This window comes from Myotis yumanensis, unplaced genomic scaffold (assembly GCF_028538775.1).
Source record: "Myotis yumanensis isolate MYYU_CA2020_CCGP unplaced genomic scaffold, mMyoYum1.0.hap1 SCAF_1, whole genome shotgun sequence".
In the NCBI taxonomy this organism is placed as follows: domain Eukaryota; kingdom Metazoa; phylum Chordata; class Mammalia; order Chiroptera; family Vespertilionidae; genus Myotis; species Myotis yumanensis.
The window spans coordinates 3,737,676-3,756,062 of NW_027223752.1; the positions used below are offsets into that span (position 1 = coordinate 3,737,676).

The window sequence follows — 18,387 nt, forward strand, 5'->3', positions numbered from 1 at the left end:
TGGTCTGCAAACCACAGCTCGAGAGCCACATGAGGCTCTTTGGCCCCTTGAGTGTGGCTCTTCCACAAAATACCGACTTCTGTGCATGGGCCACGAAGTTTCAATTGCACTGTATGTGCACACCTTCACGTGGTATTTTGTGGAAGAGCCACACTCAAGGGGCCAAAGAGCTGCATGTGGCTTGTGAGCTGCCGTTTGCCAACCACAGCTCTAGGTGTCCGCTGGAAAGCCCTCCTCCGCTGGTCTCTGGCCACAGAGCTCCTTGTCCTTCAAACCTTCCCTTGGCTTCCGCTTCATCATGCCACCTTCCCTGCCTCCTATTCCCAGAAAGAGGTGATGCTCCCTCCTTGGTTTATCCACGGCAACTTCACCCAACTGTAACACTGAGCGCATTACACTTACTCTTCTCTCTGCCTCCCCACCCTCATATCCAGCTACTCCCCACTGAGCAGAGCTCCTCACAGGCACACATAGTGGTGGTGGTGCGGGGGGTGTCTTACCCATCTCTGCATCTCCAGGGTCCACACATAGCAAAGAGTAAGAAAGAAAGAGAGGGAAGAAGGAGGGAGGGGGAGAAGACAAAACCCAAGTCTTCTATGATTCCCTAGGACTTAGACGCATATTCACTCATGGCCAAACCTGGGCAGGAGTGACATGGGACACCAATAAAAATAACACCAAGACAACACACATGGGCTGGCACTGCCCCGGGCAAGTGGGTGCATAGTCAGCCCACACCTCAGTGTTCTGCCTCTTAGCTCCTCGGGCTCCATTTGCAGACGCTGTGGAAAGCAAGGAGGACATAAGACTCTGTAAGGGGTTCATAGAGGAAAAGAGCGGGTTCCCCCCCTGCGGGGGGATGTCTTTCTGAAACAGAGTTCTGCAGTCACAACAGTGTAACTCCAAAAGGAAACACCACCAGTGGCATTTCCAGCCTGGAGAGAGGATGGGCCAGGTGTGTGTTTGGGGGGAATGAGAGAGCAGGGAATAGAAGAAGGAACGAGAAATACTTTAGGTGGAGGGCTTTCTAGATCAGCGGTCGCCAACTGGTGGTCCACGAACCACTTGTGGTCCCTGAGGTCCGAACGTTTGGTGACCGCTGTTCTAGATCCCACCCCCACCCCATAAAAACTCCACATCCGTAGAAACCACCTCTGCGGGTCCCGAAAACTAGTCTTAGGTCTTCCCAGCTTTGCTGTTGGTTGACGGATGGCCTTACCTGCAAGCCAGCGTGGATGTCAGCGGTGAACCAGAGGGAAGCGGCCGAGAGTCGGGACAGGCTGGGGGTCAGGGTTCGGGAGACTAGTGTACCCAGAGACTGGAATCCACCAGGTTCCCAGGATCCAAAAGAGATTGATGGGTCTGGGCTTGGTCCAAGAATCCTGTCTGCAGGGTAGGACCAGTAGCAGATGGGGTTCTCAGAGAGTCATGACTTCACCTCATTTTCCGGTTTGCGATAGGATTCCAACTAACTGAGGATATTTGGACAATAGTTTTGGGCTCCAAGGAGTGAGCTAGGAAAGGCCGAGCCATGTATCCGAGTTTCCGCCACATCGGCAGGACTCAGGGCTGCTCTTGAATCTCTGCCTGGAGAACTAAGAGGCAACCAAGAACCTGGGTGGAAGCCGGGAACCAGAGTTGGGCAAACAAGGCTGGAGTATGAGGGGACTGCAAGCTGGGGGCCAGACAAGAGCTATTCGGCCAGCTCTCAGGCTTAGAGCATCGCCAGTTGGAGCCGCTCAGGCCCGGCCCCGCGCCCCACCCGCCAGCGCCGTGGCTCCCCAGTGAACAGCCTTGTACTTGTAAGGGAGGAAACTTAATGTTCTTTTTGCCTTCTCCGTTCTTGGCTGAGACCCCTGTAATCAAAGACAGATTAAGGAGAGGAAAACAAACGCTTCACTAACACGTGCAGCACAAACACCGGGGAGAAACCAAAACCCGAAGAGACTCCACACAGTGGTTAGAGTCCAGCTCTGCCACCTTCGCCAAAGCACAGCGCATGTGGCAGCCACAGGGGCGCGGCCTTGGGCTTCCGAAGGACCGGGCCCACGGGGCAGTTTCCAAGGAGGACACACAGTATGTTTAATCCAAAAGGAAGTCATTTTTTTAAAGAAGAGATGAAATGATTTTTATTGTTCCATCCACCCATGCGTCCACCCGCCCACCCACTCATCCACCCATTCATTCATTCTTGGTCAAAGGGCTTGCAGCCCTGGCCACGGTCTGAGGTCCCCCTGCAGACGGGGGCCGCGATGGCGAGTGAGTCCTCGTGTCCAGCTTTGGAAACAGAGGCCAATGAGGTGTCGTGACAGCCTCATGCTTTGCAGCTGCTTCACGGGGCAGCATTAAATACACTAAGTTACAGAGGCTCTGACTTGAGCCTTCATGATCATAAATGCAATAAAACGGGTTTTCAAGTGGCCTCTGGTATTTTGCTTGCTGTAAAGAAATCCAATGACAGGACTGTTCTAAAAACTATCTATGAAGATGGGTACCTGAATAAAATCACAAAGATGACTTACTCTTTGAGATATTTATGAGTAGTAACAATAATAAATACCATGGATAGAACACTTAAAAAAAAAAGTCTCTATTGATTTTTTAGAGAAAGAGGATGGAAGAGAGATCCAGACACAGAAACATCGATGAGAGAGAACATCGTCATCGGCTGCCTCTAGCCACCACCACCCTCCCTCCCCCGACGGGATTGAGCCCGCAACATGGGCATGTGCCCTGCCCGGTAATCAAACCAGTGGCCTCTTGGCTCCTGGGTGGATGCTCCACCACGGAGCCTCACCGGCTGGGCTAGAACACTTTCAATGTGTCATTTCCTGCGCCAACAGGTGGGTCATAATCAAATGCCTGATTACTCCTCCTCTGACTGTCGGGTCTCGGTTAAAGATGTCACTCCAGCCCAGCCAGCGGCCCAGTGCTGGCCATTCCAAAGGAGAATGTGACCTCCCTCTGGTGATCCTGTTTCCTCCTCTTTATACTGCCCCTGCCCTGGTCCTGGGCCTCTGTTTCTCTCTGACCTCATTACAAGAGCTTCCTCCCGTCTCCCTGACCTCGTCTCAGCTGCTGCAGTCTGCCCTCTGCTTTGCGCCCCATTGTTCTCTGGTTTCCGCCCAGCCTCCCAGCTCACACGGCTCCCGGTATCTGCAGACTTTTCACCCCGGAGTTTGAGGTCCCGCAGAAGCTGGTCGCTGCTTATGTAACTTCTTGCCCTGCCATCTCCCTGAGCTGCAGCTGCAACCAGGCCGCCCTGTTTCCTGACCCAGGATGAAATTCCACACCTCTGCGCAGTCGTTCATGCTGTTCCCCTGGCCTGAAATGCCCTTCCTCTCTTTCTGGGCCCTTAGAAATCCTCCCCCTCTTCAGTGTTTATCTCTTTCATGAGGTCATCCATCCTGAGACCTGGTTCCCCACTGGTCCAGCCCCTTTGAATGTCTGTCTTCTCTCTACTCTCAAGGCACGTGGCAAATAGCTTTATTCTAGCGTTTCTCACAGGGCACGGCTTTTACTCACGCATCCTTTCCATCACTAGGCAGTAGCTGTTGGAGGGTTCTCAGGGTCAGCATGCCATCAGGCCTGTGCTAGGCACATAGCTGCTGCAGGTGAACCATCACCTTTGACCATGACCTATTCCTGCCCTGAAATGCTGGTCAGCCCCGGATCAATGTGACCCTCATGGCCTCTCCTTAGCTTGCCTCTGGATTTCCATTTCTCTACCCACCTCCCCAACACTTTCCAAAAGTCCTCTCCCCCTTGTCATTGATTCCCTCCCACTCCCTGTTAATTATGTTTACACCCCTCAGCGTCTAGCAAAGTGCTCCAGGCGCAGCATGACTTACAGAATTCCTAAATGAAATTCATTATGAAAGTAAACTCAGATCCATAACGTATAAAATCCAGAGGTAGCCAATTCAAAGTATTTACAGTAGATGGAGCTATATATTTCACTGTGCTCCACGAGGAATGTCATTGACCGTGTGAAATTACTAACATGTTGGCAGTTTTTCATTATACTTTCTGCTTACATATATGAAAAGTTATGGGGCTCACTTGACCTGTTTATCCTTGTTAGCTCGAAATTGTTAGAAAATGTTATTAAAAGTGTTCTTGAAAATTGTACTGTGAAAACTGTACTGTGGTTAAAATCAATTGGTACAAATAGTACACATCATTGAAAGCCAGGGATCACCCCTAAAGTGAACTACTTAACTACTGACTTCGGGTGAAAGCGATGTATCAGTGTAAGTTCATCTGTTGCAACAAACATCCCACTCTAGTGGGAGATGTTGATAGTGGGGGAGGCTGTGCGTGTCTTGGACACAGGGTATGGGTATGTGGGAAATCTGAATACTTTTCTCTTCAATTTGCCATGAACCTAAAATTGCTCTAAAAAACAAAGACTTAAAAAAAAGAGCCAGAGATACAATGACATCTTGAAGACCCCATTACAAGAATTCATTCTGTCCCTTCGTGTCAAATCTCAGTTCAGATATCACTGCGCAGGGCCAGAGAGAACTATAGTGCCAAAACACTGTCCATCTAACAGGGTGGGACCTTTTCCCTGCCAATGGCCATTGGATGTTTATGACATCAGTCACAGGCCACACAAAGTTATGCACTTAAAAATTAGCCTGCATGCCCGGCCGGTGAGGCTGTGGTTGCGCATCGACCTATGAACCAGGAGGTCACAGTTTGATTCCCGGTCAGGGCACATGCCCGGGTTGTGGGCTCCATCCCCAGTGTGGGGCGTGCAGGAGGCAGCCAATCAATGATTCTCTCTCATAGTTGATGTTTTTATCTCTTCTCCCTCTCCCCTCCTCTCTGAAATCAATATATATAAAAGGAGCCTGCTATATTTGGTCTAACTTAATTAACTCACCCCTAATGCCTTGGCAGGGCCAGAACAATGATTTTGCGGGCCTTATATGGCCCGCAGGCCAGACGTTCCCCACCCCTGGAAACGTTCAAGGCTGTCGGGACATTTCAAGGATTATGGCAGTGACAAAAAAATGTCTGCAGATGAGGACTATTGGGTCGGAGGGGGTTGAGTCCTATAAAATAATAATTGGAGTTTTAAGATCCTGTTGTTTAAGAGGCAAAGAGAGAAGGATGCAATTCTAATCATACCATGAACATTTGACCTTGGATTATTTCCTGGGTATTTTCGAAGACAGTAGCTCATTTCAAACTTCAGCACGGGCAGTTGTCAGTGCCTTTTCACATTGGGAGGAATGGAGGCCTGGGAAAGCGGAGACTGACCGAGGGCCTGGATCTGCCCGCCGATGCCCGTGGCGGGGGGCGCTCTCAGGCCTGGTTTGTCCGAGGTTCCATCTGGGAGCCGCAGTGGACCTCAGGCCGGTTCCGTTCTCTCGCCACTTCTGGGCGCTCAGAAGGCGGGCTGATGGGTTGGTACAAGCCTGGCAGCCCTAGGCCCTTCCTCTGCTCTGCGGGGCAGCACATGAATTAATGCATTTTTCCTAATCTTAACCCTTCCATGGGTGGGTTGGGGTCGCTGCCTCCTGGGTGGGGCCGAGTTTATGACCCTGCAATGGGTCTCCAGTCGAGGACCTGAGAGCCCTGGGGAAATGCTGGCTCTGCTCCATGCACAGCAATCCCCTCATGTTCCCACGAGCGCCTTCAGAGGACGGACTCATATTCCTCTGTCTGCCCCTGACACTGAGCCCACACACCCAGTCGGTCCTCTCTAAGAGTGTGTAATGCACACGCTGCCCGCCTCTAGCCCAACCTGCCAGCTAAGATGGGGCAAGTGTTACCCAGGTGGCCAGCTGCCTAGGTCCCTCCCTACGGGTAGGTCACTCAGCCCAGCGGTCAGCCAGAGGGCGCCGGGCCCTCCTGGTTGCCTAGCAGCTGTGGTCAGTGACAGCACTCGGGCAACGAGCTGAAGGCTGATGCGCTGTGTGGTGGTTCTGGAAGTCGAAAGGCAGGGGCGGCCCATCCTGCCGCCTCTCCCATCCTCAGCACAGCACGTGGATGTGTGGTTCAGACGGACAGACGCCAAGCTGCGGAGCCAACCGGCCTGGATGGCCTCTCTCGTAAGAGACAAAAGTCAAACCTTGATTGTGGTGAAGCCATTGCTCCGGGGGGTTATCCTGTCGGAGGCGGCTGACATTAGTTCTAGATGTTATGGCAATTCCTGGGAAGAAGACTGACACTCCGTCTTCCCATGCGAGTTCTTTATGGCATAACCACCCTGAACAAAAATAAGATGGAAGCCATGGCAACCAGGGTGAGCCTGCTAACATGCCAGTCAACATGTGCTCAGACTCTCCAGTGGCTCCCACTCGTGGAGGGTGGAGGCCAAGGCCCTCCAAGGGCGACCCAACCTGCATCTCGTCCAGCTCCTCTGGCCTCTCCCTCCTCCCGCGCTGCACTGGCCACGGCGGGCTCCTTGCCGTCCTTGAAAACGCCAGCCGCGGCCTCAGTGCCTTTGCATGTGCGGCTCCCTTTGCCTGGAAAGCTCCTTCCCCAGATGGTCAAGTGCCTTGTCCTGCATCTTTCAAGGCTTGAAGAGAGACCTGTCAGGACCACTCTGTCAACATCGTGTCACCTCCCCACCCGCCCCACTCTGCTCCCCCTTCCGGGCCTTTCTCATGCGCTTACGGATGCATAGCGGATGTGCCATATATTTCACTTATTTTGTTTATGTCCAGCTCCTCCCACTGCAAGATGAGCTCTAAGGGGGCCAGGGCTGTGGTCTCACTGATTGTTCTCAGCACCCAGAACAGGGCAGAGACCCAGCAGATGGGGAATGAAGATTTGGCGCCTCGCCTTTCATTTGCTTTCCGTCCCTCCTCACCTCACTCCCGCTGCCCTCACTCACCCAGCTGGTAAGAGACAGATCCAGGATTCAAGCCCAGGCACCCAAGCAGGAAGTCTAACTCCAGGGCCACGTGGCTGCCACTGCTACTATCACTACTGCCACTACTGTCCTCCTCCTCCTACCACTCACCACCACCACCACTAGTCCTGCCACTACTGGTGCTGCCACTGTTACTATACTATTACTATCATTATCCCCACCACTACTAGTGCTGCTACTATACTATTACCACCACTCCTACTACTATTACTGCTATTGCTACTATACTATTACTACCCCTATCACTACCACTACTAGTGCTGCTACTATACTATTACCACTACTCCTACTATTACTGTTATTGCTACTATACTATTACTACCACTACCCCCACCACTACTAGTGCTGCTACTATATTACCACCACTCCTACTATTACTGCTATTGCTACTATACTATTACCACCACCACCACCACTACTAGTGCTGCTACTATACTATTACCACCACTACTAGTAATACAACTATTGTTTCTTCTTGGAGCCTCCCATGCAAAGGCCCACGGCGAGTGGCAAGTTAAGGAGGGTACATTCCCTACCGTCCCTACGACCAGCGGCTTCACCTTCCCCTTGGCAATAGCACTCTTTGTTGGGACAAAGGAAAGAGTGTCATTTCCGGTTGGCAGAGACGCCAATGTACACGGAAATAAAGATCATCAACGACAGTGTCGGTTCCTGAAATTTATACTCAAAAATTTCCTTAAGAATACATGTAATTTTACAAGACCACTCATCATAGCACCAAGCCTAAACTTCCTTAATAGAAAACAGTCAACAAATACTCCAGTTAATTTCCCACAGGTATAAATTATGCAAATAGTCATTAACATCTTCATTTACAATCATCAATAAATAAGAGTGCACATTCATACAATTGTTTTTACAAAGATCCCTTTTTACAAAGCTACGGCGATGTATATACTAAATCGACAAAATAACCCTCGTACTACAAAATAACACCCGCTTTTTTCAATAGTTCTCTTGGAGGCCTCGGCGAAAACCCTCACACACTGTCCATTAGGTCCTGCCAGGGCATTAAAAGAAACTCTAGCACGAAACCTGCTGGACACATGACAGACCTTGAAAAGATAAACGCCCGTCACCATCCAATACAACACCCTCTGAGCGAACTCCCGTGTCCAGGGTTCGGCCTTTGTCCTCCTGGCGCGCACATGAGAATTTTGCCACCTTCTGTCTTTGGCTGATGTCACCAGCAGCACGCGAGGGATGCAGGCAGCTATCTCAGGTGCAGGTTCAAGGGCAAAGGGCTCTTAGGCACCCCTCCCCCACCAGTACTGCGCCCCCTGCAGGAACAGGCCACACCAACGTGCCAGCCTTTGGCTGAAGGGATCCGATGCCAGCATGCCAAGGGCCTCTGACTCCAGAGGACTTCCTGTGCCCAGGCCCTGAGTCTGCTGGGGGAACGGGAACAAGATGGGAGGAGCAGGCAGGGCTAGTGGGTAAAAGCTATTTATTCCTGCGGCTGAACTTCTCAAATCGAAAGACATTCCCCGGGGAAACTGCCCCTGATGCTGACATAAGGAAACCCCGTCCGTTCTAGGAGCCCGAGGAAGGAGATCTCCCACGTTCTCTCGCAAACTCTCATCCCCACACCTTTAACATAAACTACTTTTTATTTACTAAACCTTCCCAGGCACTTTCTTAGATACAAAGCAGGAAGAATGCTCTAAGCTTTGGCATTCACTTGCCAATACAGAGGTACATCTATTTTAAGCAAATAGGCCACGTACTGAGCTTTTATAAAAATAATCCAAACTTGCTAAGATTTAGATTTTAAAATCTAGGGCTTTTCGAAAGAAGTCTTCCAACGCCCAACCCAGAGAGGTGAATGGATTATTCAAGGGGTCAGAGCAGGGGGAACGCAGCCAGGATGCCGGCTCCTGTGCCCGGGCAGCTTGTCCTGGTTTGGAACAAAGCCAGCTCTAGGTTAGACTCTCGCAGTGTTCCCTTTAAAAAAGCGTCCCCAGCCTTGCATGGCATTCAGGGATACAAACGCATCGTGGCCGCCCAACCCACAGCATACTTGGCAGAGAATGTGCTCATACTGACTTGTGGTGGGGTGGATAGAAGTGGTGGCTGTTGCAAAAATTATGACTTTTAAACTTAAATAAAAATTACGATACCCATCTCAGACCAACCAATCGTGACGTCATCCAGGTAGTCCGAGCTCCCCATCCCACGGGGACTGTGCTCCGCCCAGGCCGCTGAGATGAGCGTTTTCTGAGAGCCACCTTCCTACTCTGAGAAGCACCTGTTAGCGGTGGAGAAGCGATGAGCAGGGGAGGGGACGGGTTGCACAGTTAAGAGTCACTGAAGTCTTCCATGTCAAACTCTGAGGTTTTACTACGAAGGGCCCCTTTGAGGCATCTGGTTGCGCATTTGCAACCATAGGCTGAAACCTGAAACCGGCGCCTCCGCAGTCATTTTCCTGCGAGCACAGGAGGACTAAGAGGTGTGGGTGGGACCAACACTTGGGAGGGGGTGATGGAGGCTCCCACCTCCTTCTGTCCACTTCAGACTTGGGTGGGGAAGCTGACCACAGGCAGGTCACTGGGCAGAGGCCTGAGGGAGGTCTCCCAGCAGAGAGGAGAGGGCCCGTCTCTGAACTCTGGTGGGGTTTCTGGAGTCGTCCTGGATGTTTGAGAAAAACCGAGCTTGACCGAGAGTTCCTATGACTACACTCCAGCCACAGAGCCACAGGCAGACCACGGGGGGGCGGGGGGGGGGGGGGCGTTATTTTCCACCTGAAATTCTGTACCCAGCCAAGCCTGGGAAAAGGCAGAACGAAGATATTTTAAGTTATGCAAAAATCCCAAAATTTTACAATAGTTACTTCCCATGTTCCTTTTCTTGAGAAGTTATTAAAGAATGTGTCAGCCCGGCCGGCGTGGCTCAGTGGTTGAGCATCGACCTATGAACCAGGAGGTCACAGTTCGATTCCAGGTCAGGGCACATGCCTGGGTTGTGGGCTCGATCCCATTAGGAGGCAGCTGATCCGTGATTCTCTCTCATCATATATATATATACATATATATATATATATATATATATATATGCTCCACATCAAAAAAAGAAAAAAAAATCAAATCAACACTAAATTTGACAGGAGAGAACACGTAAGCACAGTACACACCAAGTGATCCAGGGGCAAACAGTCCTTATATAGCCCCACTGAACAGCGATGCACCAAACAGTATGCTCTGACTGCCCTGGCGAAGCAGAGAGAGCCTCGTCTGCCATAAAGCAAGTGATGCTTCTAAATTAATTAAACAACAAAAGCATGAGCATGCGCTGTAGAAATGCAAAAGCAAGCATTAGAGAGTGGAAAGCGTTACTTCTAGAGAGCAAGACTGGGGGGCGGGCAGTTCCTGGTTCTCATTAAGAGCCTCATAGCCTTTTCTTTTTAAACTACGAACATGTATTCCTTGGATAAGAGTCTAAATTGTTTTTTAAAATTAAAACCCTTGGGGTGGTTTGTCCTGCAGGCTTCTCTATCCACCTTTTATATCCAGCTTGTTCCCTGTGAGCCTTTACTCAAATGAGAAATGTTTTTTTCCTTAAAAAAAGAATGCAGTTTGCTGCCAACCCGAACCCAATGACTCTTAGGCATCTGGCCAGTGGACGGCTTTAAACAATATTACAAGCTGTAACGGGTGAGAGTGCAGCCTGCGGGGGGTTTTCTGAACGAGGTCTAGACCGTAAATGAAATGGTTGGACGTTGGGTCGGCCCTTCCCCGGGCGTCCGAGCGCCTAAGCGAGGCGAGCACACGAGGTGCTCAGGGTTGTAAAACACCCCGGCGTCATCTTTAGTATCTGTGCCGCTGAGCCTTCGCCGATGCCGGGCGCTAATTAGCTCACTTTCCACGGACACGCGGCCTGCAGGATGGAATCGCTCCAGGCTCCCGCAGCTTTCGGCGGAGAAGGCTCAGGCCGGTTCTCGGGGAGAAGGCAGGCTCGAATCAGAGCCGGGTAGAGGCCGGGCTCCGGCTGCCCACGAAGATGGGCCACGCGAGTCCTTTTGGCCAGGCTGGGGTTCTGCCAACTTGAACCTCGTTGCCTGACAGACACGAGTCCTTGGCTTTGCGAGAGCCACACGTGGTTCCTGGAGTGAGAGCAAGGCTGGTCTGTCAGCGGCCAAGGGTCCCCAGCAGGAAGCAGGGGGGCTTGAGAGTGAATAGAAACTCTTCGTGGGAAACATCCGAGAACGAAAGAGAGGCTGAAAGTTGGCCTAAAAATCCTGGTTTTGCTTCCAAGAAGGTCATTCTTATCTAATCATTTTCTCTCCTTTTTTTTTCAGGACATTCATGGGCACAATGGGAGTTCCCTGAAAGGGGTGACTCTGGGCTGGGCGCCGGGTGGCCTGGGGTGCTGGCACGTCTGCCCCTGGGGAGGTGGGTGACTTTGGCCAATCCCCTCTGCCTCTCGGGCTTCAGTGGACCAGGTGCCGTCTGAGGGTTCCTCCTGGCCTGACCGCTTGTGGCTGCCAAGTGTCACCTGACTTATGCTCTCCAGGGAGGAAGCCACACGGCCCCGGGACCTGCATCTCTGCAGGAAGCAGGCGCAGAGGGAGCCCAGCTGGAGGGTGGGAGGGCGGCTGGGTGCCCTCTCCTCTCCCAAACCGCCTGCCTTTTCAGGAAACCGTTGCGAAGGACCACAAAGGATGCTCGAGCCGAGACCGCACGCCCAGGCAGGAGCGCCAGGCTGTCTTGGGCAGGACCTGCTGGACCACGTCCAGCTGTACCATCAGCTGGAGCTGGTTCCTGGCCCAGCCTCTTCTGTAGTCGTCCTTCGGCGTCTGCAGTGCCGGGTGGGGCCTTGGGGGTTAGCACAGACCCCTCAGGAGCCCCCCACGGAAGCCTGGGGGCTCCCCGGGCAAAGTGGGAGGGGTCCCAGGCCCGCCCCGCGTCAGCCAGAACTCTGCTTTTATCTATCATCTAGACTGCCCACACTCCGCCCCAAGAATTCATTTGAAAGGAGGGTTCCGTTGGTGGAGAAGATCTGAAGACCCAGCTCTACCCCAAACCAATCAACGCAGAAGTGAATTAAAACGCACCCCTCCCGCTCAACACACACACCGCGGGCGAAACAGCGCCAGCGCCCCGCAGCTCACGCACAGCGGTCGCTTCCCTGTTTGGATTCTGCTTTTCCCAGATGCCTTCCTGGGGTTGGCAGCTGTGTGTCCCCCTCGGATGTCCCCCCAACCGCCAGACCACACAGGTGCACGGACACCAGGCCCCTTTGCTCCAAGGCCCCTCGGCCCAGTGGAGGCTCTGCCTGGGGCCTCCACCGCCTTTCTCACCAGGAGGGGAGAGGAACCCGAGGCCACCCAGGACCTTAGGACCGAGTGTGGGACGGGCTGAGCCTGGGCGATGGCTAGATGGGGACAAAGCAAGGCACCCAGCACCGAGCCCACGGGGGGCCCGCACCCCCGCGTGCCGAGGACGCGGCCTGAGAGAACGCACGCTCAGGACGCACAGGAGGAAAAGGAATCGTGAAGGAAAAAAGCGAGGCGGCCACGTTTGCTGGGAGACGCTCAGCTGTGCGCAGAGGCGCCCTGTCCAGGGCCCGGATACAGCGAGAGAGAAGGCACTCCTGCCGGCCGGTCCGGTCTCTTTATTGCGTGGACGCGCTCAGAGTCTGTTGACGTCGAGCTGGGGGAAGAGCAGCAGGCAGTACACCAGCAGCCAGAGGAACAGGATGAAGTACATCATGTCCGGCTGCTGGACGAACTGCGTCAGGGAGTCGCTGCGCGGGCTCTGGCTCTCCCGCAGCGAGGCTTCGCCCGAGTGGTTGGCCTTCCTGCAGGAGGGAGACACGGCTGTTACAAGCGGGACCTGGGGTGAGCGGACCCTACCGGCTCCCATGCTCCAACCTGGCTGCCCAACCGGAGAGCTGCGGGCAGCCCAGGGAGGATAAAGCCTCCGCAGTGCACACATAGACCCAAGGAGAGCACTAGGGGCCAGGCGTCCACGGCACGAAGAGGGAGGAGCTGTGAGCCCATTGCTCAGATGGGCAGACTGAGACTCACTGGGTGACGGGGCTTGCCCAGGCCACACGATGACTGTGATAGAGCCGGGCTCCGGCCCAGGTCTCACTCCCTGGCCAGGACACCTTCCTGACCACCTCAGTGGCCTGAACACCGTTAGACACGGGCAGTTCTGTTATTAGGGACAGAGGGGACTTCCTGGGTCATCTAGAGAGAGCATTCCCTGATGTCAGATCATTTGAAAACAGTGGTCAGAAACAAATGCCAAAACCCAAAAACTACCACCAAGTTTGGTTTGGGGCTTTAAAGTAATTAATGACTAGATTTGGTTTTGGTCAGATTAGTCTTTCTTCCTTTCTTTTCTCCCCCGCAGAAGGCGGCATTAAAGTGACCTTTAGCTTTTGCCTGGTGGATAAAGCCCAGAAGTTCCAAATTTTCCCCATCTGGTTGGAAGGGGTGCTGGGAGCCTCTGCCTGAAGCTCACTGGCCCGTTTTGGGGCTTGTGAGGGAAGTTCTGGGAGGGAACCCTACTTCATCGACTGTCTCCCGCAGTGACAGGCCAGGCTAGGCCTCGGCCTAGGAACCCAGCGATTCACATGCGGAAAACCGACAATGGACAGAGCTGCTTTCTCTTTCTCAAAACTGTTTTTAGAGAAAATTTAAACTATATTCTTTACTGCAAAGGTAATAAATGTTCAAAATCATGGAAAACTGCCCGGCTGGTGTGGCTCAGTGGTTGAGCAGCGACCTGTGAACCGGAAGTCACAGTTGGACTCCCGCTCAGGGCATGTGCCCGGGCTGCGGGCTCGATCCCCAGGAGGGGGCGTGCAGGAGGCCGCCGATCAATGATTCTCTCTCATCACTGATGTTTCTCTCCCTCTCTCTTCCTCTCTGAAGTCAGAAAAAATGTATTTTTTTAAAAAACAATGTGGAAAACCGACTGCACGTCTCCACCTTGCCGGTTCCATTTTCCGAGCGACCCCCTCATAAAAGCTCAGCGCCGTTTCCCCAGGAGGGTGTCGAGCCTGACGGAAAATGTGAATTCATCTCTCCATGTTACGGCAGGAGAGGGAACAGGTCTGGCCTCCAGTGAGGCGCCACAGAGGCGGGATCCCGGGCATCGCACTCCTGGGGGCGGGGGATATTCAGGCAGGGGTTTTCCATTCCAACCATGTAAGCCCTTCCAAGCCCATTCAAATCCGTGGCACATATTAGAAAAAGATCGACAGAATGGAGTGAGTCAGCGGCTCGCCCAGGCACCAGGAGCGGCCTGGCTTGACGCTAGAGGTGTCCTGGCTCCCTAGGCCCTAAGTGGGCAGCGGACAGCGATGCGGCAGCTTAGCCTAGTTCTCCACGATAAGAGATACTTTCATGGACATCCTGGCATGTTTGCACTCCCTCTTCATGTCTGCTCTGATGCCATAAAACTGTAAAATCAGCTCAGTGAGCCTCTGAGTATTGTACCTGCAGAGGCGACAGAATGAACAGGGCTGTCAGGCGCGTGGCATTCCCAGTATCGCACCCCTGCCTCTCCCGCCCGGCTCTCCCTGGGGCCCCAGCACACGCTGCCCGGGCTGCTCACAGGCAGGTACCTGGCCCACACCTGTCCCCACACGGAGAGCGGGCGCTTTCTGCTCGTTAATATCACTCTTCCCTCCCACTCTTCGTCCGTTCCCATTCATTCCCTCAGAACCGTTAAGCTCTGTGGCATTATCTCACACTCCGTTTTGTTATCGACAAAGCCTCGCGGGGGGAATAGCCACCCCGCCCCCACCTTTTGCAGACGGTTGGCTGCACAATTAAAAATAGAAAGAGGTTTTTTTTGAAACCCCACCACCCTTGGAGGAAAGCCACCAACCTGGTTAACATTCGGTTCCTTCTGTCATCCAGATCGGCTGCATTCCTCAACTGAACATAGCTAGAATGATCCTACAGTGAAATTCATAAACAAAACCCCCGCAACCCAATTAGTACAGATGAAATCTCTGAAACAGAAAATAAAATGATTTTAAACATACAAAGCCGAGCACGCCCCGCTTCTCTCAATATTGTAAACATCTAGTTCCTGAGGCCAAGGGCTAACCCACGTTCCACCTTATTCCACCCTCTCCCCCGCCCACCCCGGACCGGGGGTCCCATCCCCCGAGTCAGGGCTGTGGACCATGGTGCTTTGGGTCCCAGCGCAAGCAGAGCTACGTCGTTGCAAGCGCCAAGGACCCTCCTCTTCCGCTGCGCCTGCCACGGAACTTCTCTTTCTGGGTGTGGTGGGGGCGGGGGCATTGGGTGCATTTTCTTATATAACAAAGAGACCTTTGGGCTTTAAAATCATCACTTTATTTACATCCCCTATGGCCCAAACTGGACGTCCGACTGGACTGTGCTTAACAACAAGATTTCAGTGTGCTTGCCTTCTATCCAAAAGTCTAGTTGTTGCATGCTGGGGAGGAGGAAGGATGGAAAGGAAGTGATTAGCAGTGGCGCTCAGAAGAAGAAGAAAGTCGCATACTAACCGATTCCAAAGACCTGTTAGTATGTCGTCGAATGTAAATGCTGGAGTCGCTGTGGCTAGTCCTGAAAAATAAACACACGTTTTGAATTGGTGCCACCGACAGCTCCGCGTGGCTCAGCGGGGCTCCCCCACCTCCCGAAGCTTCTGCATTCGCATGAGGCAAACCACGACTTCAGACCCAGCGAGGGAGGGGAGACCTTCTACTCAGGACGTCCCCGCGGGCTGGAGATCTCAGGATGGATGTGAGAGACACAGTGAGCAAGCACTGCACACAGCAAGCAAAGCACGTGTTCTCGAAAGTCACAGGATTTCGCAGCAGAAAGGGCCCTCTTTTCCCAGCGGCCCGACGACTGGGGCCTGCCCGATGCCCTCTGCAGGTCCACCCAAGGGTTGGAAGAGCGGAGGTCAGACCTGGGCCATGACCTGGCACCCGCACCCTCCCAGTGCTGCGTCCCAGGCACCGCCTGCCCTCAGCTCGGCTAACCCTTGGCCGGACGCTCGCTTCTCATGCGCGAGGAGGCTGATTTCCTGGCCGTGGCTTTGAGGCTGATGTGGAATAGATCTCTGACCGTCTACGGTCAGTTTTCCTCGTCTCTAAAATGGATCAGCCCCCCCCCCCCCCCCCTGCACTTCACACAGCTGGGGGAGTAACAGGTCAGAGTGGCCCCTCTGGCTGCTCAGCCGGAAAACCAGATGCTGGGTGTCGACGTGCCGGCACAGACAGTCACCTCAGCTTCCTCCTGGGAGACCGGCTGTGTGGCACCCTGGGGTCCGGAAACAAGGCATCGGATGCAGAGCTGACCCTGAAGGCATTCCCCAGTGAAGCCCCGGTTCGCCCGCCCCCTGCAGCTCTGCCAACGTCAGCCAGCCCTGCCTGCGCACCGGGCACGTTTCAGGGACTGCTCAGTGCTGGGCGTGGGGCCAGGCCTCGGGGAAACCTCAGCCCTTGTCCTTCACCCAAAGCCTGTGCTGGTTTGTGTTGGTGTCACGGCACCAGAACGAAACAACAACACGCGCCCACAAAGAAAAGAGCCGCCGTGCCGTGTCCTTGAGAGCGGGCGCAGCGCTAGGGCCCGGGTGCAGGCACTCTCTCCCGGATCTGTGATGTTTTCTAGCAAAAAGCGCATCCCCCCAGGGAGGGGCCTCCCGCTCTGCTCACCTCGCTCCCAGATGCTTTGTCGAGGTGGGCTGTGTCACAGTGCCATCCCCAGGAGACTAAGGTCTGCTCCCTGAACGTGGTCTCCGAGCACGCACAGCACCCTCAGGGCCTACGGGCGCCAGGCACTGGGCCAGGTGCCGAGGCCCCGGCCCCCCGGGGAGCCAGCCACTGCCTATAAGCACACGTTCCTTCCTTTATTTGTCCACCCACAGAACTCCTCCTGAATGCCAGCCTCAGCCAGGCTGTGCTGAGGGCGCGGGCAATGCTGGTGCGCCCTCCCCGCCTCCAGGGCGCTGGCTGACCTCCAGCGGGGAGCCCTGGTAAACATGCTCTTCCACAAGTGATTAGAGAAGCCCTGCTCTGACAAGAGCAGGGGCCGTGAGAACATAGAAAGGCGGGTCAAAGACCGCCTGGAGGAATCCAAGAAGGCTGCCTGGAGAAAGTGGAAGTGAAGCTGGGATGGACCCAAGGGAGCAACACGGCAGGAGACAGGCAGAGGACAGAGGGTCCTCAAAGGTGAAGGAACTTGGATGAGGGGGTGGGCATTCAAGGACCTCAACTAACACCAGGTGCCTGGAGCGCGGGGAGAAGGGGACAGGGTGCCCAAGGTGGACGGAGACGAAGCTGGGAGGCAGGTCACGAGGGTCCAGCAGGCTGGGGACCCCGGGCCTTTCTGCCTCGACCAATAGGAAGCCACAGGTGGTGACTGAGCCAAGAGACAGTCGGAAAAGCATCCTGGGAAGAGAGAGGCCCAGAGCTCAGTCCCATTCAGTCGCCTGGGGCCAGGTCCTGACTTTAAGCCCAGCACCACCCACACTGCAGGGAGCAGGTGAGCTGGCCGGGCCCAGGAGGGCCCCGTGGTCCTCACTCAGTCACAGCCAGGAGCACAGCCCGCACATGCCCTGCCGCTCCTTTCCCCACGCCCACCTCTCCTGCCCCTCACATGCCACCATGTGTACTGAGCGCCCGTGTGCCAGCCGCCTGCCCAGCTGTTTCCTTCACCTGCGATGCCTCCTCTTCTCTCCCTCTCCCAGGTCCAAATCCCGCAGAATCCTCAGCGCTCACCGCGAATGACAGGCCAGCCCCCACGCCACCCTGACCCTCCATCTGCCTCTGAGGCCTAAACCGTGAAATCCCCACTTGCCTCTTGACACCTGAGGCGTCCCCTCCAGGCCTAGTCCTAGGAGACCGGAAGGAGTGTCTTCTCTCTCCAGCTAGGAGGCCCTGGAGGACAGAGCTGAGCCTGAACCCCGCTGTGACCGACCTCCTCGGACGTCCCCGAGCCTCGTGGACACCATCCCAGGTGGCTGCCCACACATCACTGAGAACTAACTTGCTCAGGGGAGAAGCTGAGCGGCCTGACAAGTGACCCTCGGCCCCTCCCCAGGGTGTGATCAAGTAGGTGACAGCCGGGCCGTGTGCCTACAGTGCCAGCAGCACGTACAGCAGGCCCAGCTCCATGCTAAGACATAGGTGTCCGCTGGACAGTCACAAAAGGGGCGTGGAGAGGGACTCTGGAGTCAGGGCCAAAGGTGGTAGCAGTCTCCCATTGTGGGCCCCCCGTCCCCCCGAAGCAGGGCAGAGAGGAGGCGGGAGGCTGAGCATCTGCCAGCCACTTCTCGGCTTTCCTGTCTGGGCTTCTCACCACCCCACATGCAAACCTCAACAGCTTCCCTTTGCAGCCAGGATGGCTCCCCCTGCAAGGCAACGAGGGCCAGGAAAGCACGCGCTGGTGCAGTCCCACAGGCCTGAGTCCGAGACCCAGCACCGTGGCGTCCTAGGCTGAGGGCTGCTGTGAGCCTCCTTGTCCGCCATCATGACCC

The 18,387-nt window shown here is 54.4% G+C and overlaps 1 protein-coding gene across 2 annotated transcripts in view; it reads right to left on the reverse strand.

Moving 5' to 3' along the window:
* Window positions 1–7,557: 7,557 nt before the first annotated feature.
* CLMN (calmin) overlaps window positions 7,558–18,387 on the reverse strand; it is an 89,750-nt gene continuing 78,920 nt past the window's right edge. The window contains exons 11-14 of one of the 2 annotated variants that reach the window (XM_070412544.1): window positions 15,407–15,467; window positions 14,755–14,825; window positions 14,264–14,360; window positions 7,558–12,705 (exon numbers count right to left, since the gene is read on the reverse strand). In XM_070412544.1, the coding sequence (XP_070268645.1) occupies window positions 12,541–12,705; window positions 14,264–14,360; window positions 14,755–14,825; window positions 15,407–15,467 (394 nt within the window). In that variant the 3' untranslated portion in view covers window positions 7,558–12,540. Of the gene's footprint in view, window positions 12,710–14,263; window positions 14,361–14,754; window positions 14,826–15,406; window positions 15,468–18,387 lie in introns of both variants that reach the window. The other variant, XM_070412553.1, reaches the window with a different exon arrangement.